The 25,208-nt window shown below is 38.5% G+C and overlaps 3 protein-coding genes and 1 long non-coding RNA gene across 7 annotated transcripts; 3 read left to right on the top strand and 1 right to left on the bottom strand.

Annotated features, from left to right (window-relative positions):
- The first annotated feature begins 140 nt into the window (after positions 1 to 140).
- tnni4b.2 (troponin I4b, tandem duplicate 2) lies at positions 141 to 5,279 on the top strand. Of its 3 annotated transcripts, XM_080303834.1 has the most exons (7): positions 141 to 254; positions 1,516 to 2,813; positions 3,528 to 3,799; positions 3,933 to 4,064; positions 4,286 to 4,375; positions 4,533 to 4,706; positions 4,886 to 5,279. In XM_080303834.1, the coding sequence occupies exons 4-7, from the start codon at positions 3,960 to 3,962 to the stop codon at positions 4,970 to 4,972; spliced, it is 456 nt and encodes a 151-aa protein (XP_080159960.1). In that variant the 5' UTR covers positions 141 to 254; positions 1,516 to 2,813; positions 3,528 to 3,799; positions 3,933 to 3,959; the 3' UTR covers positions 4,973 to 5,279. The 3 variants fall into 3 exon arrangements, with proteins under 3 accessions (XP_080159960.1, XP_080159961.1, XP_080159959.1); XM_080303833.1 differs by lacking the exon at positions 141 to 254 and having other exon boundaries at positions 884 to 2,813; XM_080303835.1 differs by lacking the exons at positions 141 to 254; positions 4,286 to 4,375 and having other exon boundaries at positions 882 to 2,813.
- LOC113026532 (uncharacterized) lies at positions 4,373 to 8,215 on the bottom strand. The gene is made up of 3 exons (XR_003272932.2): positions 8,127 to 8,215; positions 5,318 to 5,373; positions 4,373 to 4,676 (listed from the first exon to the last, which is right to left on the bottom strand). It is a non-coding gene; the product is annotated as an uncharacterized LOC113026532 (long non-coding RNA).
- A 60-nt stretch (positions 8,216 to 8,275) lies between these two features.
- LOC113026529 (troponin I, slow skeletal muscle-like) lies at positions 8,276 to 16,692 on the top strand. The gene is made up of 8 exons (XM_080303832.1): positions 8,276 to 8,438; positions 13,430 to 13,474; positions 14,088 to 14,129; positions 14,500 to 14,544; positions 14,651 to 14,782; positions 15,360 to 15,449; positions 15,592 to 15,765; positions 16,030 to 16,692. Exons 5-8 carry the CDS (start codon positions 14,672 to 14,674, stop codon positions 16,114 to 16,116), a joined length of 462 nt encoding a protein of 153 aa, XP_080159958.1. The 5' UTR covers positions 8,276 to 8,438; positions 13,430 to 13,474; positions 14,088 to 14,129; positions 14,500 to 14,544; positions 14,651 to 14,671; the 3' UTR covers positions 16,117 to 16,692.
- A 3,979-nt stretch (positions 16,693 to 20,671) lies between these two features.
- bpgm (2,3-bisphosphoglycerate mutase) lies at positions 20,672 to 24,853 on the top strand. Of its 2 annotated transcripts, none has more exons than XM_026175421.2 (3): positions 20,672 to 20,830; positions 21,306 to 21,928; positions 23,115 to 24,853. In XM_026175421.2, exons 2-3 carry the CDS (start codon positions 21,328 to 21,330, stop codon positions 23,288 to 23,290), a joined length of 777 nt encoding a protein of 258 aa, XP_026031206.1. In that variant the 5' UTR covers positions 20,672 to 20,830; positions 21,306 to 21,327; the 3' UTR covers positions 23,291 to 24,853. The 2 variants fall into 2 exon arrangements, with proteins under 2 accessions (XP_026031206.1, XP_080159956.1); XM_080303830.1 differs by lacking the exon at positions 20,672 to 20,830 and adding an exon at positions 20,863 to 20,991.
- Positions 24,854 to 25,208: the final 355 nt, after the last annotated feature.

Here is a 25,208-nt window from a genome sequence, read left to right as displayed (position 1 = left end):
CGAACAATACAACATTTTTTATTTATTTTATCAACTTTTCTTCTGACGATGCTGTCTGTGTTGAGAGCTCAGTGGATCTGCGTTCGACTACTCCGCCTAGGCTGCACTGTCAAGCGCAGATCCACTGAGCGCAGCACAAACTAGCATGACAGAAGCTAAGCTCCTTGCAACATGGCGAATTGAACCTCCCCCACCCTCATTCAGATCTGGCCTTTGGAACTATTTTGGTCTTCATGTGAAGTATGACCCTGAAGGTAAGCGCGTCATGGACAAAAGTAAAACAGTATGTCGGATGTGCCACGCAATGCTCATTGGTGGGAACTACTGCATTAGCGCAGTTAGCTCGTTAACGTGTTGACGCCGTCCAGCCCCACGCACAGGGCGATCAGGGGTAGCTCGTTGACGGAGATTTGCCGTGTTGTTGCGTTAACGTCATTTCAGATTAACGCTGACAGCACTAGTGGGAACAAAATGAATATGACTGCACATTTACGCTGACATCATCCTAGTGCAAAGACAAGTGGAAGCAGACAAAAACAACAAGCACGCATGCTACAAACTTTACCAGAGTCATTTAGACAGCCGTTAGCACATGATTCTCCTTATGGGGACCTGATATGTTTAATATGCTGCTGAGAATATAGCCCAGAAGAAGAGTAGTATAGCTTTTATTTCGGAAAGAGCCATTTCTCTGTAATAAACTCTCTTTTCCAAAGATGAGTGATTTCTCGATCAGATAGATTTATTATTTTATCCCTTTGTTGTTTCAGCAACATTAAATTTAAATTTGAGTTAAAATATATATTTATAATATTAATAAATGACAAATTAAAAAAGCATGAACATTTTTTTGTATCGAAAAAATATTGAACGGTGACACCAAAGTATCGAACCGAACCGTGAATTTTGTGTATCGTTGCACCCCTACAAATTATGTAATAAATTCTAATATTTGCACATTAAAACTGCACTAAAGAAAATCCAGATTATCTGGATTTTGATTTTTCCTTTCAAAGTGTTTTTAATTGTTTATCGCTATTCCAATATCTGCAGTATGTGTGATGCCAATTAAACAAATGTGCCTGTATAAGTGATTTTGCCTTTTTTTAAAATAGATTTTCATTTTTTTCCTATTTTTAAATTTTTTGTATTTTTGCCTGGAAAATGGGAAATCGGTGAAGTGAATTACTGACAGGTGTGTGCAAACATACATGGAAATACAGCATATAAGGGAAAGCAGTTTGTACAATTTTAATTGGCTTGAAAGTAGATGTGGTACTGACCAAATATTGACCTTTAATCTTAAACACAACCTGAACACTCTTGGTAATTTCTTTAAGTAGTCTCCAGGAATAGTTTTACAGATTTCTTAAAGGGCATTTAAATCTCTGTTTTCGATGTTGGCTGCCTTTCATTCCACTCTCTGTTAAGATGATCCCAGACTACTTCAACACTGTTGATGTCCAGGCTCTGGGGAGGCCAGCTCGTGACTCCACTGTGTGTTTTTCTATCCAGGTATGCTTTTACTGCATTGGTAGTGTGTTGGGGATCATTGAAATGAAGCGTTGCCTCAAATGCTTTCTACGTGGTATTGCATGGTAGGTAAATCTGATGGTACTTTTCTGTTTTCATGACTCCATCAATTTTTAAAGCTCTCTAACACCACTGCCTTAAATGCGTCCCCAAACCATGACAGAGCCTCCATCGTATTTTACAGATGGCTGTACACACTTATTGGTTTACCTCTCTCCTGACCACCTCTGTACATACTGATGATGATTTGAACCAAAAATTTCAAATGTGGATTCGTGAGAGTTTTCGTTGATTTTCAATCCAGTTCTGGTGCAGTTTGGCCTCAGCCTTTTCTTCCTGTTTCACTTCCTTAAGAATTGCTTTTTGACAGCCACCCTTCAACTGATGCACTTTCTCATGAGACCTCAGTGAACAGCTGATATACCAACTTAAGGGCCAGACGTATCTCTCTGGTCCCGTGTCAGGTCTTTGTCGGATTGTTTTCTATTTCATAAGGACATGACTTTCAGGTACTGTTCATCTACTGTTTTTAAGACTGCCAATCCTTATTTTGTTCTCTACATGTCCAATTTCCTTTTTATTTGTAATGCACACTGCACATCATGCTGGGATTTAACAAGTTTTCAGCTAATACTTTTTGGGAATCACTTTGCTGGTGCAAAAATACTACAACACCTGTGAAATGCGTGCGTTATCTTTTGTAGGTTTTGTAGATTCAACTAAAGAAATGTGAGCAGATCATCTGCTAAGCAGCCTGTCATCTGTAGACACAGCGTTGGTTCATTCCTTGAGTTAATTACCTGGTATATTCTTGAATCATTAATGATTATCAAAGAAATTAACAAACAAACATTCTTCTGAAAATGGCCACGACTGAGAATGAGTGAAAAAGCAGCCAATATTCAAAGAAACACTTTGACAAACAGACCTTCAGAAAGCTCAGAGAACTGCTGCGTAAGACCACTTTTGAAAACATTACAAAAAGATCAGGCTCCTTTAAGCAAAATGCAAAAAAACGAGAGGTGGCTCAAGATAAGCGCACAGTGTAGATTAACAAGTATTCATCAGTGATAATGGCTCAGTGTTGACATATTTCTACTGCTGGGGGATAGAAGTGTAGTGATATGCAATATACTGGCTGTCAGGATAGAGGAGGCTATTTTGGGTTGGCCACTCAGAGAAGGCAATAGGAGTCATTAAATTTGACTTGAGTTTTCTTGCAGTCATTTAAAGACAGAGACTGATCACACCAACTGGGTGTTCTGCAGAGATTAAAAAAGGTATGTTTAATATATGTGTATGAGTGATGGTAGTGTAGGTTAAGGGTTTCTTTTTCTATTATGATGTTATTACTGACAGGTGCCTTATTAGATTATGACACACACAAAGCTATCATGAAAAAATGTATAAGAAATATAGTATTTTCACAAGTTCAATATTTATAAGAATACTGGCCACATTTATATCTAATCTTGGGTCACATCAATGTGTTTAAACTAATTTAAGTAATTTCGATGTTAATGTGTCTTTTATTCATTTGTAGCAGCTATATACATTTTCTACAAAAATCCATCTTTGTAGATCTATCATTTTAAAAATTAAATTAAACTGATTAAAAGATTTATATTTTTATTCTGATCTGGGTTTTATCAAACGGGACTAAAAAAGGAATATCATTCAAAGTATCTGTGACCCTCAAGCATGCAGTGTTGGCAATTTAAAACTTTTAACTTTCATAACATTTATATTTTTAAAAAAAAAGCAGTCCAAGGTCTGGATTACTTTGACTTGTCTCGGTAAAAAGATGTGACAGCATGCGAAGAAGTATAAAAAACAGGCTAGTGAAAATAGTTTACAAAATTAAACCATAGCCTAGAAGCTTGTTAAAACGTTATAATACTGTGATCATGCATTCATACGCTGCTAATAATGCTTCTCTTACAACCTTTTTACCAAAAGTAGATTTTCTCACTTCAGTATTAATTATTTTACAGACAAAAGTCAACCATGGCTGAAGCGTAAGTGACATTTTTTTCCACAGGCATTTAAAAAATATTTTTAACATGTAGAAACAAACTCTTGTTATTTCTTATCCTTTTCCACACCATCATACCCACCACAGATCTGTGAGTTCTTCTAAGTTCTTAACATCTCCAAAGAAGTTAAACAGTTGTTTAACATTATTATTTGAAAAAATGTATTTTTGTCTACTTTTTATTTGTAGAGAAAATCAAAGATTTCTGCAGCCCGCAGACTTGCCCTTAAGGTATTTTCTTCTTTGTTTTTACTAAAACAGATGAAATATGCATAGCAAAACTAGAAAGCTGTTCATTCAGGAGTCCATATTAGTTATTTATTATCAGTTATTTGAGTCATTACGTGCATTTTCTACAACTTAGACCAAGCTGCTGAAAACAGCAACTGTGATGTTGGAGGATGAAAAGGAGCAAAAGAAGCTGAAGAGAGAGACGACTTTGAGGGAGAGAGTCCCTCCACTTCAGCTGTCTGGTTTGTCTCTGCAGGACCTTCAGGTATGTGCAGGTCACTGCAGAAGCATCACTGAAATAACACAGTGGAAATGCCCCACACATAAGTAACTCTCTAATGTGTACAGATGCCATGCATATACACCATTTTCATGTGTGCTGTTTTCTCCATCTTATTTTTGGTAATTTATGACACTGGAATGAGCAGGAATCTTTTTTGCTCATGCTCTTCTGTTTAACAATTTGATATTGTTCTGTTTATGTAGGCTCTGTGCAAAGAACTGCACCAAAAGATTGATGTGGTAGACGAAGAACGGTATGATAGTGAAGTGAAAGTTGCCAAAAACAACAAGGAGGTTTTTCATTCTTTATGACCTTCAGAAATGGCTTTCTTAACATTACATGTTTTACTTGTCCTTTTTTGTCATTATATCTCAAATGTTATCATTATTTAGAAACAGGTTCTGCACAACAGCATAGTTCATTCTTATCATTTTAATGTGTTTCCTGCAGATTGAAAATCTTTCTCAAAAAGTCTTTGACTTAAAAGGAAAGATGAAGCGGCCTGCTCTCAAGAGGGTGAAGATCTCAGCTGACGCCATGTTGGGTGCTCTGCTGGGATCCAAGGTCAAAGAGTCTGTGGACTTTAAGGCAAACCTGAAGACAGTGAAGAAAGAGGAGGAGAAGGTAAGTGCCACAGTCAGTGTGTTAAGATCACTTCAGGTAACTTGACCCCTTGGCTTAAAGTGTTTAATCTGAAATAATGGTTACATTCGAGTTACAACAAGTTGATAGTATTGCTCAAATGATTTCAGGGTTATTTTAGGGAAACATTTCACTAAGAATTATTTTCTTCCTGTGAACAGAAAGAGGAGGTGACTGATTGGCGTAAGAATGTGGAGGCCATGTCTGGTATGGAGGGCAGGAAGAAGCTGTTTGATGCCGGACAATAGATTCACGTTTTGGACAGCACTTAAAATAAAATCTTAATGTCACGGTGCACAATGAGTAACTACAAAGTGTATGTTTTAGTGTCAGTGTGTTAAAAGACTTGCAAAAATATTAATTGGAGTGAAAAAGTATGTTTTACAAATACACAAATTGCACTTTGTTGAAGTTTTATCTGGTTTGTATGTTCACCACAGTCAGAAAACAGCAGATTTTGCTTTTATTCTTTATCTTAAAATCTCTGTAAAATACTATCATCATCATAATAACAACAACAATAATTATAATAACAATAAACTTCTGATGCAGAAACCTGCCACTGTACTTTTTCTTTTACATCTTTTACGTACTTTTTTTTAAAGCCACAGAAGTTGTTATAGCACATACCGTTGCCACACATCAGCACCTGCAGAGTTGGGGGGAAAAGAGTCTGTTAACTGAGTGAGAAATTGGAGTAAAGCTCTTTTCATTCCGATTTTTAACTATTTCATTCAAATATTACAAAAAAAAAAATGATTTGCAAGATGAAAAAACACACAGGGTTGCAATTTTCCCTAACTCGACAGAAATTTAATGTAGCAAATGCAGTACGATTGTAGATTAGGTGGTGCACGATGGCAAAGATACATAAAACATATTAAATAAAAACTCAAAGAGACAGTGGGAGGATTATTATTATAAACCTCAATAAAAAATCTAACAAAAAGGTCGTTTTAATTCTCACTTTCTACAACTAATGCACTGAGAACCTAAAATGAGGACAGGGAAATTTTGTGATTATGGAAAGTAAATAAACATTTTAAGTGTGGTGAAGATCGCAGCAATTCATGCGACCAGCACACTGTCTGCTAGCCTGATATGCACATCATTAGAAAGTGGAAGTAAATGTAAATGTAGAGGTTTTTATTCTGGTCGGCCAGGCAAAGAGAGTTTACGGAAAATATCCCACTGATCACATTATATGAAGTGCAGGATGAAGGATTTTGGAGCTTTTTCTGTGCTAAGGACCACTTTGAACTTTAGTGTACCACTCTCAACGTTACTGTACCACTAAATCAGTGAGATACTACTTCAAAACAAATATTAAGAGTCTAAATATAGCATTTAACTATCTCAGACTTGCACTTCAGCATTCTTATTTAATTGTTTGCTGTCTACCAATCCTTGTGTGAGGATGTGAGTTGCAGCCTTTTGAGTGAACATAACTCCCGGTTACAACACTGATGCAAACTGAACTCTACACTGGCTCAGTTTACCACCAGCCCTGACGAGCACCTGTCCTCATTTCTCAATTCCCCTAAATAAAGCAGGACAAACCTTTGGTGTTGTTCTAACTCCAAGCTGTTCCTGTAATGTGCTATCACAACTTGCAGATGATGTGCACTAAATATACTATTTCTGACTTTTTGCAATGAGATTTTAAAACCCTAATAAAGCAATTGTGATGTGTATCAGCTGTGCCCACTAGAAACTACGCTGTAGGAAAGTATTTTCGATAGTGGCACTATAGATGGACACGTTAGTTTGATAAATAAAGCTGCAGAGCAAATACATGACAACACTCTTAGTTGATTTCTCCCTGCTGTTTGACTTCTTAACAGCTGGATCTGATCTGACTCTGGTATAATGTGAATGTGACTGACCTGACATAAGTTTAATAACTTCTTTAAATACTTCCTGTCACATCCACTAACAGGTGGACACCCAAAATTCTGAGCCAAGAAATTAAGTTTAACTGTCTTCTATTCGAAAATTGTAGTGATGCATTGCACAACATTAAATTCTTCTCTTGGTGAACAAACAGTAGCAGCAGCACAGACAAGACTCTATTTTAGACACTCGTTCAGTAGTTAGTCGTTAGTACAACACTATAAAATGGATTGACTGCCTGTCAAATAGTCATTAGTGCTTGTCTGTCATACTCACTGACTCATGCATGCAGTTTTGAGGTGCATCTAAGCGAACTGTCTGGCATCATAGGGACAGATTCCTGATCAATATCCAGTGCAGTGGATACACAGTTATTGCTACTACTGTCACTAACATAGAGCAGAGCACTGTCTTGTCCTTTCATAATGTTATCCACTAAGAGCAAATTAAACACTGTTGTCTTCCATGTATGTCTATCCACCTCTATATTACAACAGAGAAACTGAAAAATAAAAAGCTTTGAGTAAAATGCTCAAATTCATTGATCTGCTTTAACAGGACAATTAATGTGTGGGGTGGGTATATAAACATCATATCACCAATACTCAGCATACAGCCCAGCTGTGCTAAACATGCAGAGAATTTACTATATTTGCATCCGTCCCAGCATCACATTTGTAAATATTGTTTACAATATTTAAACATAATAACATAATATATGTGTATAGTATCCTGTAATGTGAGAAAAGTCATGTTGCGTGTAAGAATCATATATAAGAATTATATTTAATATTTTAAATAAGAAATGCATCACTCTTGATGCATTTTTCCCCCATTCAGATTATATTGTGTTAGCAGGGGGAAAGTGATCAACTGAAGAGGAGAGAGAAGCTGCTCTGACAGAGTTCCTCCTCCAAATCCGTCTGGTAAAACTCTGTTGAACTGCAGAGCTCCTTCAGTGACAGACTGCTGCATCCTAGATGCATGAAGGAGCGTTTCCACAGGTCCTTCCTCCCTGAGCTGTCAGACTACAATCAAAACTGCTCCCAACAAACATAGATGTTTACATCAGCGCTGTAACAACTTCTGCTGTTATAACTTGCACATTACTTTTCTCAGTTTACATATACACTAACTTATTGGAAGTTACATGCCTACTTTTTAATGCACAGGTACAATACACAATCTGTACTTTTCTGATTATTCTAAATATTGTTAACTGTTACGCCCCACTTAAAAACGAAGTGCTGACTGGGGTGAGGGGTAACACAAAGTGAAAGAGAAAACATGAACTACTGGAGAATAGATGTCATTGAACTTGATTTATTGCCCAAAACTACTACAGTAAAAATAAACACAGGGAAGCTCTTTTCTTCAGGGTCTCCAAGGCCAAAACAACAAACAAAACCCCCCTTTTAGCTAAAAATCAAACCAAGGGCCCGTTCTTCGTACGTCGCTTACTACATCCAAGATCAAATGACACATCCAAGACCAAATCATCGCGCTAACCGTGAGCTCGCTAATCCGGTTCTCCGAACACACCTGCTGTTGACGATTAGTACAGCTGGATGAAGTAATGTGAGATCACTGGGTGTCGTAAAAGGGGCTACGCATCGATAGTAGAAACATTGATCGGCAACCCTCTGATTGGTCGGCGAAAATGTCGAAGGAGCGCGCTCGGTATTTTTCGGCAGCAGAGCAAGAACTCTTGAGTGAGGGATTTCAGGAGTTTCAGAGTTTAATTAAAACGCAAGGGAACACTGCAAAGGCTGCAAAAGCAAGGAGAGAGGGCTGGCAGAAAGTTGCTGACAAATTAAACTCGTAAGTAATTTAATAATAACAATAATAATGGAGTGGATTTATATAGCGCTTTTCAAGGCACCCAAAGCGCATGACAATGCCACTATTCAGTCACTCTCACATTCACACACTGGTGGAGGCAGCTACAGTTGTAGCCACAGCTGCCCTGGGACAGACTGACAGAAGCGAGGCTGCCATATCGCGCCATCGGCCCCTCTGGCCAACACCAGTAGGCGGTAGGGTAGATTTATCATATCACACTATATTATCCAATATTATATTACATTACATTATATTATAATATGTTATATTATATCCCCTTTCACATTAGAGCCACAACAGGACCCACTAGAACATGGGAACAAGTAAAAGTGAAATATAAGAATATTCTACAGAATGGTAATATTTATCACTTATATTGCTTTTCGTCTCTTGGAAAGAGACCCTGGAATAATCTGTTTGTTTGTTCATAACAGCAACCAAGAAAAGGGCAGAGCAAAAAAAGACAGGTGGTGGTCCTGCACCCCCTCGTCAACAAGTTGGTTAAGTAAATAATACCCTCACGGGAAAATCGATATCTCTCAATTAGCACACTGTCGCGTTGAGCTAAAGGATCCTGTCTGTCCGGGCTTTGGAGCGTGATGTCACGGGGGTGGGCGTGGAAAGGATTTTGGCCCGATCCGCCATTTTGGGGGTCTAAGTAAGGAGCGAAAGCATAGCCATGGTTCGTACTTGCTCGCGTAAACGGACAGGACATGGCTGCGACAGTCTTCCCAAATCCACCTTCGCTTTTATAGCCGTGGTCTCTCATCTTGATTACACGAAGTAATTTACAATTACTACTCTGAAATATGACTTACATCTGTAATAATCACATACATGTAATAGAATGTTAATAGTACATTTCCCTTTTTTAGGAAATGACCTGTATGTATCTGTGTGACATCAATAAAAGGATCAAGTGCTGCATTATCTTTGGTTACATTGATGTTATTTATTTATGGTGAAACAGTGGTGGAATATCGCTGTTGCTTTCGTATAAATGAAGCGGACATACCTGCGTGGCCGCGATCTAATCCTGTTTACATAAAGTAAACCTGCTCCCGAGCAGGTTTACGCTTACGGCTCTGTTGCTATGACAGCAAGTCCCGGATGAACTTCGGGGAACCGAACGATCCAGGATCACGCGAAATCGTCAACAATCAAATCCAGCTAACTTACTTAGCGAGGTACGAAGAACGGGCCCCAAGTACTCTCTAACCAAAACAAAATACAATGGCTGAGCTCCCTGTCTAACCAAAAACAGGAGAAAACAGTTGAAACAAAAATGGCAATAAGGGCACACCTTTGCTTACAATAAAAGAAAGAAAACCAAAGTTTCACAGAGCTTAAGTTCTCTCTCACTCACTCACTCACTCACACACACACACACACACACACACACACACACACACACACACACACACACACACACACACACACACACACACACACACACACACACACACACACACACACACACACACACACACACACACACACACACACACACACACACACACAAAGGCCCGCTGCCCAAAACACTATAGCTCACAGCTCTGGCAAAAATGGGGGAAGTGGCAGGGGTGTGGCAGTTTAGGATGGCAGACTATATGCCGTGGCTGACGAGCTGGAACACACCTCAGCTGTGGCTCATGAGGCAGACCTGCAACACAAGAAAAGGAGAAAAAAAACTCTTCTACAGAGGGAGAGCCACTAGAGGTCAGCGACCGTAACATTAACTATTTAAACATCTTTCAGTATCCTGCTCTGTTTGCACACTACAACCTGGGTTTTCCACTTATCTGTACTCTAATTTGTATAACTGTACAGTACTCTGCTTTGGTAACTATTGTCCAAGATGTAAAATATGTAAAAATTGTGTTTCTGTTCTGTGTCCTGTTCTGTTTGTATATGTGCTTTTTTGCTGCTAATACAACCAAATTTCCCCTTGTGGGACAATTAAAGAATTATTCTATTCTATTTATATAGTCCATAGGTAAATAAATAAAAAAAAAATTAAATGTCAAAAAGGAGAATAGACAGAAAAGGGTTTTTCGAAATGTTTTAAAGGTTACTGTAAAATTACTCTGTTATGAAGGCAAAATTAATAAATGCTACCTCCAAGTGGCAGCACGGCTCTAACAACTTAACCACATATAATAGAAGCATAAAGCCCCTTTTTGAAAACTTGGTCCTGACTTCATAGGTTCCAGTATGACTTAATATACAGCAATATTCCCTATATTCACCTTCCTTGAATTCTGGTTTAAGTCTTCATTGTGGTCTTATTCCCGAGGGAAATAAAAGCAGCCAAAAATAGTGCTTTGAAAGAGGTGAGACTGAAACAAAACTGTAATACTGCAGGTTTACAGCCTGCAGTTAAACAATATGAAACAACAGATTCTGTGAAATTGGTATTAGCTAATGATTCAGAAAATTCTGCAAATGTATAATCCTGAGCAAATGCTTTCATGTGTGACATAAAATATCTTTGCCGTTCCAACTATTCTCTCCCAGACTTTGGAATAGCACCGTACAGTGTCTCTATTTATTTTGGCCTCTGTACTTTTAAAAATTGTGGTGTGCAAGATCAACAGAAAGCTGGGAGCTAATTGGAAACAATTTGGCTGTGAGATTGTGGCCTTTTCCTCAGTAACCCATGGGAATTTTAAATGTGACTCAAAGGTTGCATTATTCAGCTGGTTTAAATCAAGACAAAACACATCTGTAAATTATGGACATCTTATTAGTTTGGAGCCAAACAGCTATTATTCTGATATAATGACACTCAAAATAACAGACATTGTAGACTCTAAATTATAGTTGGAACAATAATAAATTGGTTACATGTCAAAAATGGGGTGTTGCTCAATCGTGAGGTTGAATGCCAGTAAAAGAGATATTATTTCCTAACCACAAATTAATCTGTTAAAGTAACAATTAAAATCATTTTTGCTGGATGTTTTTTTTATGTATGTATTTATTAAAGTGTGTGTGCGTGTGTGTGTGTGTGTGTGTGTGTGTGTGTGTGTGTGTGTGTGTGTGTGTGTGTGTGTGTGTGTGTGTGTGTGTGTGTGTGCTAAAAACACAGATGGTTTGTTAAAAGTCTAGGACAGTTTAAAAGCATGAGAAAAGTACAGTGTACTGTAACAAATGTGCCAATGGGGAATCTAAACAACCCATAATAATAGTTACCGTAGGAACAGAGGCTATTCAGCAAAAAGATGCAGCTTCAGCTTTTCAGGTCCAGATCCACTTACTAGCACTCTGCAGCAACATCTCTGTTTGCTGAGCAACACTGTCAGGCAGAGAATTCAATTATCATAAACATAGAACTATTTCAAAAGCAAAGTGTTAACTTCCAGCAATGATTTTAAAGTAACTCTCCAAAAGTTGATTCTGTTCATCTGGACGTAGCGTTTTCTGGGAGAAATGTTTTCGTCACTCATCCAGGTGACTTCTTCAGTCTGAGAAGAAGAGACTGAAGAAGTCACCTGGATGAGTGACGAAAACATTTCTCCCAGAAAACGCTACGTCCAGATGAACAAAATCAACTTTTGGAGATTTATTTTCCTGGAATGCATCAGGAGATTTTAAAGTAAATTTCATATGAATAACTTAGACGATATTTAAATGTGTTATTATTTTAGAAAATATGGAAGCAAACATGTGGTCGAACATGAATGTAAGAAAATGGATGGATTTCTTTACACTATTTGTTATCTGTATATTATCTTGTTTTGTGAACTGCAAGAAAGACAAAGACTTAAAACCAAGTGACTCCTGGAATAACAACACTTGCTGACTTTTTAAACTTAGTTAAAGCTTTTCTTCAGTTAGAAAAGCGATCAGCTACATCATTATTAACACCTTACTAGTATTGTGTTGCTCTGACCTATCAGGGCATGGACACAACACCACTAGACTATCCTGTGATGTCTGGAACCAGAGCACTTGCAGTGGTTCCTTTGGATCCTGTGGGTTGGCTTGAGTTTTGCTGGGGCCACCGATGATGAAGTGTGCTCTGGCAGATCTTGTAGATATTCATTTGGTTTGGGATCTGAAGAATGTGGAGGCCAGACTCAGAGCCTGGGGTTCTTGGTGTTTCTACTGCTATTTTTGCCATGCATTGGGATGCATTGCCCTGCTGTAGAAGAATGCTGCCCCATATTAAGTTGATAGTAGAGGTCAAGGTAACAATCACACGAAAGCCAAAAGTTCATCCAAAGTTCACTTCTCATAGGTTTTGATGTTCAGACTGTTGTTTTAAGGCAGTAGTTTATTGTAACATAATGCTCATTCGAATATGCTTAAATCATATTGTTTTTCTATTGACCGCTGTGTATTAGTGATGCATGCGACTGTTTGCAGCAGTTCTTCTCTGCAGCCTTGTGATGGCAGCATAATTCTTTGAAATCTACACAATGCCCTGAGCTTCATAATAGAGTGCAGATTGTGGAGAAATGCTGCTTGTCCCTGATAAACTACCACCTGCTAGTGAGTTAGCTGTTACCATGAGAGACCATGTTATTTCTTAGATGATCGAAATGCATTGGTTATTAGAGACATCTTAAAACAAATGCAAAAGTATCCCCTCTTTGTTTGTTAATGTTTTTGCTGGGGGTGTAAAGTTATATGTCTTTGGTTTATTGGCTCCAATACCAGATAGAAATTCTGGCATTCTTGTTTTAAACTGTTTACCTAAATGTCCACTTTGGATTGGAAATGGGATCAACTGTAACTAAACACATATAACAGTGGACTAAAGCTCCTTCAAACTTCACTCCCCTCCTTAGCATGTAGCCACTAAGGAAATCACAGACGGACAATCCCTGCAAGAACTTTCACACCTCTTACATATGTTATATGAGAGACGCAGTGCAAGAATGGTGTGGACTGAGGATCTATTTTAGTGAGCCACTCACATGAGCACTGGAATCTATATATCTACCCTCTTTCTTTCCTTCTAGTCTCAGAAAAAGACGCCTGTGAGTGTTTGTCACCTGCTGTAGAAGGTAAGGATTTTATTTTGAAATACAGGAGAATCAAGGGATAAGGAAATAAAAAACATGTGTTGCAATATATTCAAACTGTTCTTGCCATTCTGAATTTATCAGTATTTTTAAAAACGGATATAATAATTTTTACTCTAAAACAGTATTTACGTTATGATATTATGTTGTCATTTACTAAGACCAGGTTTCATATTTTTTATTAAAACGACAAATATACTTGTGAGTCAAAGAGGGGACTGTTTTTTTTTTCTAAATCTAAGATCTGTGGCTTCTCACAGATGTCCGAGTTGAAGTTATGACTAACACACAACAGTGTCCATTTGATTTATGTGTTTTACTTTTACAAATCTTCTCCTCTTTAGTCTTTGTGTATGTTTCCTTTTTTCAGAAATAACCTGCCAGGTTATTGTAACCTTTTTTGGATTTGTTTGAGTGAGGATTTTTTTAAGTCACACGTTTGACCTTTTGACAATGTCATACACTGTTTATGTCGCCTTCTATGTATACCCAACCCACAGTAGCTACAACAGTCAATGGGCTGAAATGTGAAAAGTATCCTTCTGGAAAAAAAAATACAGATGTTGTTCTAACTTTGTTTTTCTTATATTTGCAGATTAAACGAGGGGGAACACAAGACTGCAACCATGTCTGAAGCGTACGTATAACCTTTAAGTTTCAATACACGTTAGCATTTGCTATGTGAGATTCTAATCTAACCAAAGCATCTCCTCTCCACCTATTTGCATCCTTGCTCCAAACTTTACAGGCCTTCGGTGAGTTGATTTCAGTTGTCAGTAATGTTAGTTGTCAATGAGATGGCTTAATCGATTGGATTAAAACTAGGCAACACACCAGCTATGCCTTCAGCACTTTAACCCTGTCTTGAATGCTGACATTAATGAGTGAATTCTCTAATCTAAATATTAAAAAATAATGAAAATAAGTGCAAAACTGAGCATTTGACAACAATTCATTCAATACATTCAAGGCCAAATGAATAAAATGAACATTGTCTTCTTTTCCAGAAACCAAAGCCAAAAATCTCTGCATCTCGCAGGCTGTTCTTGAAGGTATCTTTTGTCTAATTGTGTATTAATCTTAGGAATTCATATTCTTGAAGCACTGTAAACCATATACTGTGTGTTTGACTGAGGTGTCATCCTGTATGTGCACCAGACAAAACTGCTAAAGAAGGCCATGACTATGCTGGAGAACGAAAAACAATTCAAAAAAGATGAACGAGAGAGGATCCTTGCTGAGAGAGTGCCAGACCTCCAAATATCCGGTCTGTCTTTGCAGGAACTACAGGTACATGTGTCAAATAGCAGGAACTTTTTTTGGATTGTGGCATAACAAAAATTGACATAAAATCAGGAAACTATAAAAACTCTGGTCATTTTTTCCCACCTACTTTGGGTAATATCTGGCCACAAGGAATTACTGATAATTTATTTTCTAAGGTCTTGTGATATCTATAACCAAGAATTTTGCTGGCACACAAATTCAGTTACTGTGTTTATAATTTAGTTTGTGGTACTGAGGGCATTGGAAAATGACATTTTAAAACCTCAACAGCAATTCAAGCAATGCCTCGCTTTAGCAGAAGAATCCACAGACCTCAATGTCAACAGTTTACCATTATGACCATTAGAAAGTATTCCCAGTGAAAACTACTCACACAGACTGTTTATATCAATCTGTGGATCAAACAAACTTATATAGATGACTTTATTTTGTATTTTATCACCAAGGCATTGCACATATATATGTTCCAGTGTCTCTTTGTATCGTTTCTTGTCAGTTTTTCCCATTAAATTATTAAAACCAATTAGATAAAAACTTGTTTTCACATCAGGTCTAATACACTTAAATCTTCTATTCACAGAATTTTTGCAAGCAGCTACATCAGAAGATTGACGTGGTTGATGAGGAGCGCTATGATATTGCTCTTAAGGTGACAAAAAATGACAAGGAGGTAAGTATTATTTGCAAATAACCAACCAAGTATTTTAAGTACAATCTTATAGGATGCATACGGACAATAAAAAGTTCAATAAATTAATCCTGAGGATGGGTTTTTTTGTTTGTTTTAAAAAAAAATCTGTGTTGGAAAAAAGATACAGGATCTGTCTCAAAAGATCTTTGACTTGAAAGGCAAGATGAAGAGACCCAATCTGAGGAGGGTGAGGGTGTCTGCTGATGCAATGCTGGGAGCTCTGCTGGGCTCCAAGGTCAAAGAGTCTGTGGACTTCAAGGCCAACCTCAAGACTGTGAAGAAAGAGGAGGAGAAGGTAAGTGGAGCAATATATATGTTAATTCACACTATTTTTTAAGAGTCCCGAATGTAAACAACAATGTAAATACACTATTAAAGTATGCCCATATTCTGCCTTTGAAACTAGTGCATGTGAAGTGCTACAAAGTTCAACAGTGTGCTAGGCACTAAGATTTAGTGCAATGAAAATAAAGACATACCTGCAGTGTTTGCTATTAAAAAGCATGTATCCCCACCTCAGTATGAATTTAACTGCACTAACTGTACTATCACCCTGCAGAAAGAGGAAGTGACTGACTGGCGTAAGAACGTGGATGCCATGTCTGGTATGGAGGGCAGAAAGAAGCTGTTCAATGCTGGACAATAGATTTAAAATGAATATCTGGGTTAAGATGTCTGTTAAGAAACAGGTGGATGCAACAACTGCATTAACTTTATAATGATTATAATTCTGACACAGCTCATGTTGTGAATATACAGACAGTAGTGAGGCATCAGTAGTGTCTTTAGGACAATTGTCTCTTAATATATATTTTTCCCATAATGAAAAAATGTGTATTAAACATATTAGAGCACTACATTGCTTTTTTAGTTTTTTAGCCTATATCTGAATTAATATTGATTGCCTGTGTCACTTCAATAATATCGCCCTGCTTTTTGACTTTGTTTATTTATTTAAAAAATCGCCCATATTTACAGAAAACCAGATGAGCATATGACAAGAAATCTTTCATGTGTCCTGCTTATGTTCTGCCCATGTTGTCTGAAAAAGCTTGTGCTCTTTTGCTATACTGAACTGATTAAGACCGTGAATGCACATTCCAGGGGCAGCTAATGCTGGAGTCAACTGTTCATGAAGTCCTTGTATGAATGTGGTATTAATTAAACTAATGAGCAAAGCATTGTCATAATCAATCAAATAATAAAATCTCTTTAACATTAAGCAGAAATCATTGTTCTCCTTTCAGTACTGTTTAAGAATGAATCACGCTTATAGTCTGTGTGTTTATCAACATAAACTTCAGAATAGTGAATTGATATGTTAGACATTTGCTTTATCCAGAATTTATTGTAGTGTTAAAAAGACGTCACGTGCAACTCATAATTTTTAACAAGGTTTTCTGGAAATTGTATTAGCCTAATGGTTCTCAAACTCTAAGGCTCCTCTCCGAGTTCATGCGTCACACCCAACAATTTGCATCAGTCATTAACAATAGAAAAGAACCCAAGGTCAGCATGATCGCATCCAAACTTCATCAAATGCTTATTTTTTCTTTAAAAATACATTTAAAAATACATTTTTATTCATATGCATGCAACACAGAGCACCTGTATAAAAAAGCCCAAAGCCGACTGTACTTCCTCAGGAGGCTGAGGTCTTTTAACATCTGCAGGAAGCTCCTGAGGATGTTTTACCAGTCGGTGGTTGCTGGAGTACTTTTCTATGCTGTGGTGTGCTGGGGGAGCAGCACAGCAAAGAAGGACTCATCCAGGCTGGAGAAACTGATCAGGAGGGCTAGCTCTGTGGTCGGCATGAAGCTGGACACTCTGGTGACAGTGGCAGAGAAAAGGACATTAAAGAAACTGATGGACATTATGGACAATGCCAGACATCCTCTGCACACGGCCATTAACAACCAGAAGAGTCTGTTCAGTGACAGGTTGCTTCTCCCAAAGACAAGAACTAACAGACTTAAAAACTCCTTTGTCCCACACGTCATCAGACTGTTTAACTCCTCTCTGGAGGGGAGAGGGAGGGAAAACAGGAGGACAAAGGAGGGGGGAACAACTAAGCTGTAGTGCCTCTTCACCTCACTGTACAATACCTTGTGCAATACTTTTTGTAAATAGTCAACAGTGCAATAGACTCAATACTTGAAATGTGCAATTCACTTGTATTTTTATTTTTATTTTTATTCCTATTTATTCTATTTATCCCCTTCATATATTTTATTTATATTGTCTCTGTATTTATATATATGTGTGTGTGTGTGTGTGTGTGTGTATATATATATATATATATATATATAATATTCTGTAACTCTGTAACTTCTGTCGGTGCTGTGCTTTTTTGGAAATCGAATTTCCCAGAGGAACCCACCCGAGGGATTAATAAAGTTCTATCTAATCTAATCTAATCTAATATGCAATGATGTGCAAAAATCTTTTCCTCTAATTTCTTTAAATAGTCATTGGTAACACTTATTCCGCTTGTAGGACATTCAAAGCTCTTCTTTGGATGTTGGCTGACTTTTGATCTGTTCTCTGTCAATGTTGATCCTATGCTGCTTCAATAATGTTGAGCCTGTTCTCAATGAGATGCTTTCTAGGTGACATTTATGGCAGTTCAAAATCTGCATTTCTTATTCCTTCAATGTTGAGAAGATCCCCAACACCACTGGCTGAAATGCAGCTAGAAAAAATGACAGAGTCCACCGTACGGGTGGCTGTAGGCACTCACTGTTGTACTTTGCTCCTGACTTCCTCTGTACAGATGGATGTCTCAGGTCCTGTGCCAGGCCAACTAAAGAAATTGGAACAAATTCTATGTTTTTCCATCAGACTGGAAGTAATAGAGTGCATAAAGATCCATCACAGGACAGAATGACTACAGACCTGTCGCCTTGACGTCTTTGGTCATGAAATCCTTCGAACGACTGGTGTTAGCCCATCTGAAGGACATTACAGGCCACCAGCTGGACCCTCTGCAGTTTGCAGAGGGTCCAGGTCGGTGGATGATGCAGTAAACATGGGGCTGCATTACATCCTGCAACACCTCGACCTGGGAACTTATGCCAGGGTCCTGTTTGTGGACTTTAGTTCAGCTTTTGCCTGAACATCTCTCCTCCAAACTCCCTGTGAATGTGTGTGTGAATGGGTGGATGACTGGATATGTAAAGCGCTTTGGGGTCCTTAGGGACTAGTAAAAGCGCTATATAAATACAGGCCATTTACATTTATTTATTCTCAGTATTGGTGCCCCTCAAGGATGTGTCCTCTCACCACTACTGTTCTCCCTCTACACTAATGACTGCACCTCCAAGAAGCTGCTGATCCAGTTCTACACTGCGGTCATTGTCACATTGCTCCCACTGAAACTGCACCTTATGCACATTCTGTAGTATTCATTCCACTTCATTTCTGTATTCTATGTATATAAGTTTAGATTGGTTATTTATAGCTGGTTTACACAGCTTTGTGTATGTATGTGTATGCATGTGTAATGTGTGTGTGTGTGTTTGTGTGTGTGTGTTGTGTGTGTTTATGTGTGCGTGTGATTTACATTGCTGTGCTTGAGAGCCTCCATCTGTGTCTGCACATATACTTGGCCAATAAACACGATTCTGATTCTGATTTAAAGTTGATTCCGTGCTAAGTTGAATGAATTCAACTTAGCAAAGTTGTGTTGTACCCTCTGCTCAGACTCAGTCAAATGCAGCAAAAAAAAAAAACTCATCACAGTGGAAATGGAAAATTACCAAAGCATACTGCAAAAGCAACTGTTTCCTGTTGCAAAGAAACTCGATTGTTTCAACTGCCATTGAAGCAAATGAATTGAAGGAAATGCAGCATACGGTGATGTCAATGGCTTCTAGACTTTAGGCAGTCAATGACTGCAAACAGTTTTAATCTGAATGTTAAAAACAGCCCTTGTATTTAAAATTTTGTTAGCCAGTCAAAATTAGTTAAAGTTTTGTTAAAACCATTTATCAATCAAAGTGAAAAGTCTGCACATTAATCACAACTTTACTGTTTAAATTAGAATCCACTGTGGTGGTGTACAGAGGATGCCACATTATAATTTATGTCACCTTTCTCTTTGTTTGAACTTCAGCAGGTCATCTTTACCATGTCTGCATACTCATACATACATACTACATACTGAGTTGCTGCCATCTGATGTGTTTATTAAATATTTGCATTCAAAAGCAGTCAAACATTTACATCTAATGACGTGGACAGAGAGTGTTAAAGGGCCTATACAAATGTTGATAAGCATTTTGCTTATCAACAACAGGAAACAGATCAGGGACATTAATTGTTTGGTCCCAAAAAGCTAAGTCATTACATTTTGGAACACGAGTTGAGATATGGCTAATAATTTTTGGTCAAATTAACCATTATCAGACACTGTTTCAGGAGTCAAATTAATACCCATGAATCAAATCCACTGAACGACTACCCTGAGGTACCCCTGAGCAAGATACCGTCCCTACACACTGCTCCCCGGGCGCCCAAAGGCTGCCGACTGCTTCACAGAGTGAATGGGTTAAATGCAGACAGGGATTTCCCCATGAGGATTAATAAAGTATATGTTATTATTATTATTGACAATGAGAAAAAGGCACCAAAAAGAAGCAAAATGACAGGAAAAGTAACAAAAACTATGTGAAGAAACAACATTGAAACACACAATTATGACAAAAAGACTAAAATGCAAAAATCAAAACAAAAAAACATCTAGCATACAGAGATGTCAGATAATGGAAAACACCTATATGATGTATAGGTGAATGCACAAAATAAATACAAATTTCAACTTCCTCATTGTAGGTGTGTCTGCCCTGTAGGATGAGCAGGGAGGGCTTTTATCCATCTGTACCCAGTGCCTGTATTTTTCATAATCTGTCCCTGGCTGCAACCTGCAGAGGACAACTTACACTTCTTAGCAAAATCCAGACTGAACCATAACAGCTTCCCAGTAGGCTGGCTTACTTTATATAATAGAGCTTGAAGAACCGGATAGACCAAAGAACAATGTCGTTGCTCTTGAGTAATTTTAAATTTGGTCTGTTTTTTCACACGGTAATCGAAACACGTCTACGGTTGTGACACAGGCAACGCCTTCTCCCAGCTTCTCTATCCACAGTGAACGAGTCTGACGCTTGCAGCTGCTCCTTATATAGACATAACGTTTAGCAGTAGTACCGCCTGTGTGTGATATTCGACGTTCCTATTGGACGGCTGGACTGTCAATCGACAACGTCCAGGGGACGCTACCGTGCTTGGCCTGTGGTGTACTGCTGTCAACATTAACGGGTGTACCAGCTACATTTAGCCGGATATAATATTCTAACGTGGTAAGACGACGTTTTTTACAATGTTCCCATCAGTTTGGGATGAGAAACCTCAAAGTTTACAGTTCTGTTTTTAAATATATTAATCCTCTCTTTATGTCGGTTTAAGCGGCCATAACAGGCAGGGTTAGGGCTCTTTTAGGTATCGTCGCCCATCCTTTGAGGTTAGCTTTAAAGCTTTACAGCAACATGACAAAAAAGTGCTTATATGCTGGCTAGCTATCGTTAATTGTTGTTTTATCTTCAGCAAATAAAGAGTAAGGGTTAATGAGTGCATCTGCTGTAGCTAACTCTCAGCCGGCTAAAAACAACCTGTGACCTTTTGCTGGCTCTCTCTAAAAGAGGTCCCTGCTCCACAAACGTGTGATTCATTAGGATGTACATCTCAAGCTGGACACAGATCCTTTTTGCATCTGTGTCAAATCTTTACTTTGCTCTCTACATTGCCTCTTTGTTAATTTCTGTTGAATTTGTGCAGGTGCCTGCAGCAAACTCTCCGGATGTCCAAGTACAAACTGTTTCTGCTGAGACATGGAGAAGGGGCCTGGAATAAAGAGAACCGATTCTGCAGCTGGGTGGACCAGAAGCTGAGTGAGAATGGGGTGAAGGAGGCCCAGGACTGTGGAAGGCTCTTGAAGGAGCAGGGATACAAGTTTGACATCGTGTTCACGTCCATACTTAGCCGCTCGATCCAGACAGCATGGCTGGTGATTGAGGCTATGGGTCAGGAATGGGTCCCTGTTGTCAAGTCCTGGAGGCTTAACGAACGACACTACGGCTCTCTGATTGGACTCAACCGGGCAGAAATGGCTCAGCAACATGGAGAGGAAAAAGTGAAGCTGTGGAGAAGGAGCTATGACATCACTCCACCCCCGATTGATGAATCCCACCCTTACTTCCATGAAATCTACAATGACCGTAGATACACCACATGTGATGTCTCGAAGGAGAAGCTTCCCCGAGCTGAGAGCCTGAAGGAGGTGTTGGACAGGCTGCTGCCATACTGGGACAGCACTGTGGTGCCAGTGATAAGGAAGGGCAAGACTGCCCTCATTTCTGCTCATGGAAACAGCTGCAGGGCCCTGCTGAAACACCTGGAAGGTATGCTACCATAACCTGCCATAAACAATGCTCGCTGAGACTTTGTCTCTGTAGGGTGAATGCATTCCTGCAATACTGTAGTTGAAATCAGCAGCTGCCTCTGAACTCTACAGTCTTCTGCTTCTGGTCATCAGAGTCAATGAATTGGAAAGGACCTATTTCACTTCCAGAATTGGAAAGTGGTCGACCTCTTGTCGAAAGGCCACTGAGTTTGTGTTACATTTGCAGTGACTATGACCTTTTATCAACCTGCTTGTACTGCCCGCTCTGTAACTTGACACATATTGGGTGTTACCGTACCTGTAGATAATTACAGGAAGCAGAGGATACATGCAGGCTGGAGCAGACTAACATTACAGCTTTGCTGAATATGATCTCATTCTCTAGCAGTGATTCAAACTAAAAGACTGCAAACTGTAATTGGTCATGGTTGTGAATTAGGGCTGTGCGATATGACCAAAATCTCATATCCCGATATAAGAATTCTATCGTCCGATAACAATATAAATCACAAAAATGTAACATTTTCTGTAAATTCTGTGAATCTCGGGCAGTTCGTCTTACGGGAAGTGTTTCCAGCTGTGCGTCATGTAGCTGGTGTCGAGTGTTTTAACCTATGCATGAAACTATACATTTTTAGACATAAGTTGTAACGGCCGCCGTTTTCTTTGTGAGTATTTATTACACGGCGTGCTGCAGGGGAAAGCTTGTTCTAACGTTTGAGTCTAAGGTTTATTTTTTAGCACCTGGCGGCTCTTTTTTACTTCTCATCCGTAAATAATCTGCTCTTTCACGTGATTCAGTTTATTTTGAAAAGTCTCAACAGGATCTTGAGCTTTATTGTGAAAGGTTTATGTGGAACATAAACAAGCGGACACGCTATGGTGTTACCGTCGTTGTTGCTAACCACAACGCATAAAACAGGCGCTTGCCCGTCAGTAGTGTGGTTATATTAAATATAAGAGTAAGAGAGAACTTCAAGAAATTAATATAACCACTACAGTGACCATCAAAATGATGAAAAAATATTGCCGTAAACAGTTTATTTTGCAACACCACGAAACAAACGATAGCGTAAAATGAAACGATAGACGTTTTTATATCGTCATCCGATATATATCGTTATATCGAACAGCCCTATTGTGAATGGCTTGTATTGGATGAATATTACTCCTCCTTTCTCCAGGTATATCAGATGAGGACATTGCCAGCGTGACTTTACCTACAGGGATACCTGTGCTGCTCGAGCTGGATGAAAACCTCAAGCCGGTGAAACCTCGACAACTGCTGGGAGACCAGGAAAAGATTCAGGCAGCCATTAAAAAGGTGGAAGACCAGGGAAAAGCCAAAACAACAACTTGAACGCATTGCAATAGTTGTAAGACGTAATATAGTTTCATTCTTGCTGCCTCTGAGCACTTTTTTTTTATTAGCTATGGCAAATGCCAAACTCAACAAACTTGAATAACTCCTTATTTAATAACAGACAACTGCAACAACAGATTGTCATTCTACTGGGACACGGAGAAGTTCAGAGATATGTGTGTGTGTGTGTGTAAATGTTTTAATGTTGTGCTAAATGTTTTTGTGTAAGCACTGAGAAGACATTTGGTCTGTAGCTTGAATGCCACTGTGAATGCCAGCTGGGTAACACTTAAGGGTTTTATTTATGTATTTATTTAGTTATTAGGTTTCTTGCACTGTAACTCTACTTTACAGATTCATAGCAATGCACTGATGTGGCAAAATATTAAAATGCAAAATATATTTCCTCTCTTAAAGGTGTTTTTGTGTGACAGGGTTTCTAACCTGTGCCTTCAGTTTTTATTCGGCACCTGAAACATGTCTTTTATTGAAAGTGGACCTGTTATGCTTTTCCTTATTTACCTTCAGGTGTGCGCTGTTACATTGATGGATGGAAAAAGCTCAGGCTTCACTTGTTTGAAATCAGTTAAACACTTGGTTTCAAACAGTTTTTTTTTTCTCTGGCCTCTCTGTGATGTCAGAAGGGATATTCTTTATACAGCCATCTCAGGCGGACGGCTCTAGCGCTGACTACTTGGTTTAAAGGGAGAAACACTAAAACGTCTTGTTTCATACAGTGGATGAACTGAGGTGTGGCACAAAGGCCAGCTGTGAGATAAACTGGGATTATTTTGAACTGTGAATCATGCAAAGCTACTCGTGTAGAGTCCAAAAATATGAATATGGAGCTGGAAATCAGCAGAACAGGTTCTCTTTAAGAATAAAAGCACTCCATTAAGAAATCTTACCTCAGAAAAATTACAAACCAGCCCATTCATTCCAAGAATTGGGTAATAAAGCCACTCAAATGCTGTGAAATGCTGAAATTGAATGTGGATAAGTTACTGATACCTTTTAATGGCCTACTCAATGCAGCAGAATCTGCTTTAAACAGTACATCAACTCTGACACATAACAGATTGAGTTCAAAACACTTACACTCATGGATATATTGGTATGACAACTAGCTATTTTTATTTCTTAATTACAGTCCTACATGGGCCATTTGATGTTATGTAATGAGAGAAGATGTCACTGTTTGCACATTGTCTTACAGCAGAACTATTTTACCGTTATATGTGGCTCACACTGCTTTAATGTTTTTAATATGTTGTAAAGTGTGTCTTGTGTGTAATTGTTGTCTCTTTTTTTTGTTTTTTGTTCTCAGTTTCTTGCGTTTCGCTGCCACTGTAAGCCGTAACCGGTTTGTTAGGTCAACAGGCAAAATGGATACATTTTTAACATTTCTAGGTACTAAAGGGTAGAAACACTGATATATTTATATTTCCTGTAAGCTAGCTTAATGACCTCCCTGCTGTTCTCACCTTGCCATTTGAGAGTTGAATAAAAACTCTCAAGATGAATAAAATGGAATTCTAACTTTCCAAAAACATAAACTTATTTCTGTGTTATGTTTCATTTTCAGCTTTGTTTTTATCTGATTGCTCTTTATTATTGAAGAGAAGGGTGTTCCAGATGTTGCCCTGATATACAGTCAACTATAAATTATGTGATGGAGCAACTGAACCAAATCGGGAAAATAAACAATAATGCTTGTTTTGGAAGTGCAGACATCCTCGCAATTTGGATTCCGGTCGCCTCGAGCCCGCTGGAATCAATAAACGACTGAGTCTGTTTGGCTACCGCACATGGACTCAGAAGAGTGGTTCTTCATTTCTCAACCCTTTCTGTAATTTGGCCAAACCACTGAGGCTGAGACCGGGAGAAACCCTCTAATTGGATGGAAATGTTCCTA

Source organism: Astatotilapia calliptera, chromosome 7 (assembly GCF_964374335.1).
Source record: "Astatotilapia calliptera chromosome 7, fAstCal68.1, whole genome shotgun sequence".
Lineage (NCBI taxonomy): Eukaryota > Metazoa > Chordata > Actinopteri > Cichliformes > Cichlidae > Astatotilapia > Astatotilapia calliptera.
This window is presented reverse-complemented; position numbering and strand designations above follow the sequence as displayed.

What these genes read in the sequence shown, in the direction of transcription:
- bpgm (XM_026175421.2), top strand. Translation starts at nt 21,328, where the DNA reads ATGTCCAAGTACAAACTGTTTCTGCTGAGACATGGAGAAGGGGCCTGG. An exon ending in CCTGCTGAAACACCTGGAAG is followed by an intron (nt 21,929 to 23,114) that starts GTATGCTACCAT and finishes TCCTTTCTCCAG; the next exon opens with GTATATCAGATGAGGACATT.
- tnni4b.2 (XM_080303834.1), top strand. Translation starts at nt 3,960, where the DNA reads ATGTTGGAGGATGAAAAGGAGCAAAAGAAGCTGAAGAGAGAGACGACT. An exon ending in TGTCTCTGCAGGACCTTCAG is followed by an intron (nt 4,065 to 4,285) that starts GTATGTGCAGGT and finishes CTGTTTATGTAG; the next exon opens with GCTCTGTGCAAAGAACTGCA. An exon ending in TTGCCAAAAACAACAAGGAG is followed by an intron (nt 4,376 to 4,532) that starts GTTTTTCATTCT and finishes TGTTTCCTGCAG; the next exon opens with ATTGAAAATCTTTCTCAAAA.
- LOC113026529 (XM_080303832.1), top strand. Translation starts at nt 14,672, where the DNA reads ATGACTATGCTGGAGAACGAAAAACAATTCAAAAAAGATGAACGAGAG. An exon ending in TGACAAAAAATGACAAGGAG is followed by an intron (nt 15,450 to 15,591) that starts GTAAGTATTATT and finishes GTTGGAAAAAAG; the next exon opens with ATACAGGATCTGTCTCAAAA. An exon ending in TGAAGAAAGAGGAGGAGAAG is followed by an intron (nt 15,766 to 16,029) that starts GTAAGTGGAGCA and finishes ATCACCCTGCAG; the next exon opens with AAAGAGGAAGTGACTGACTG.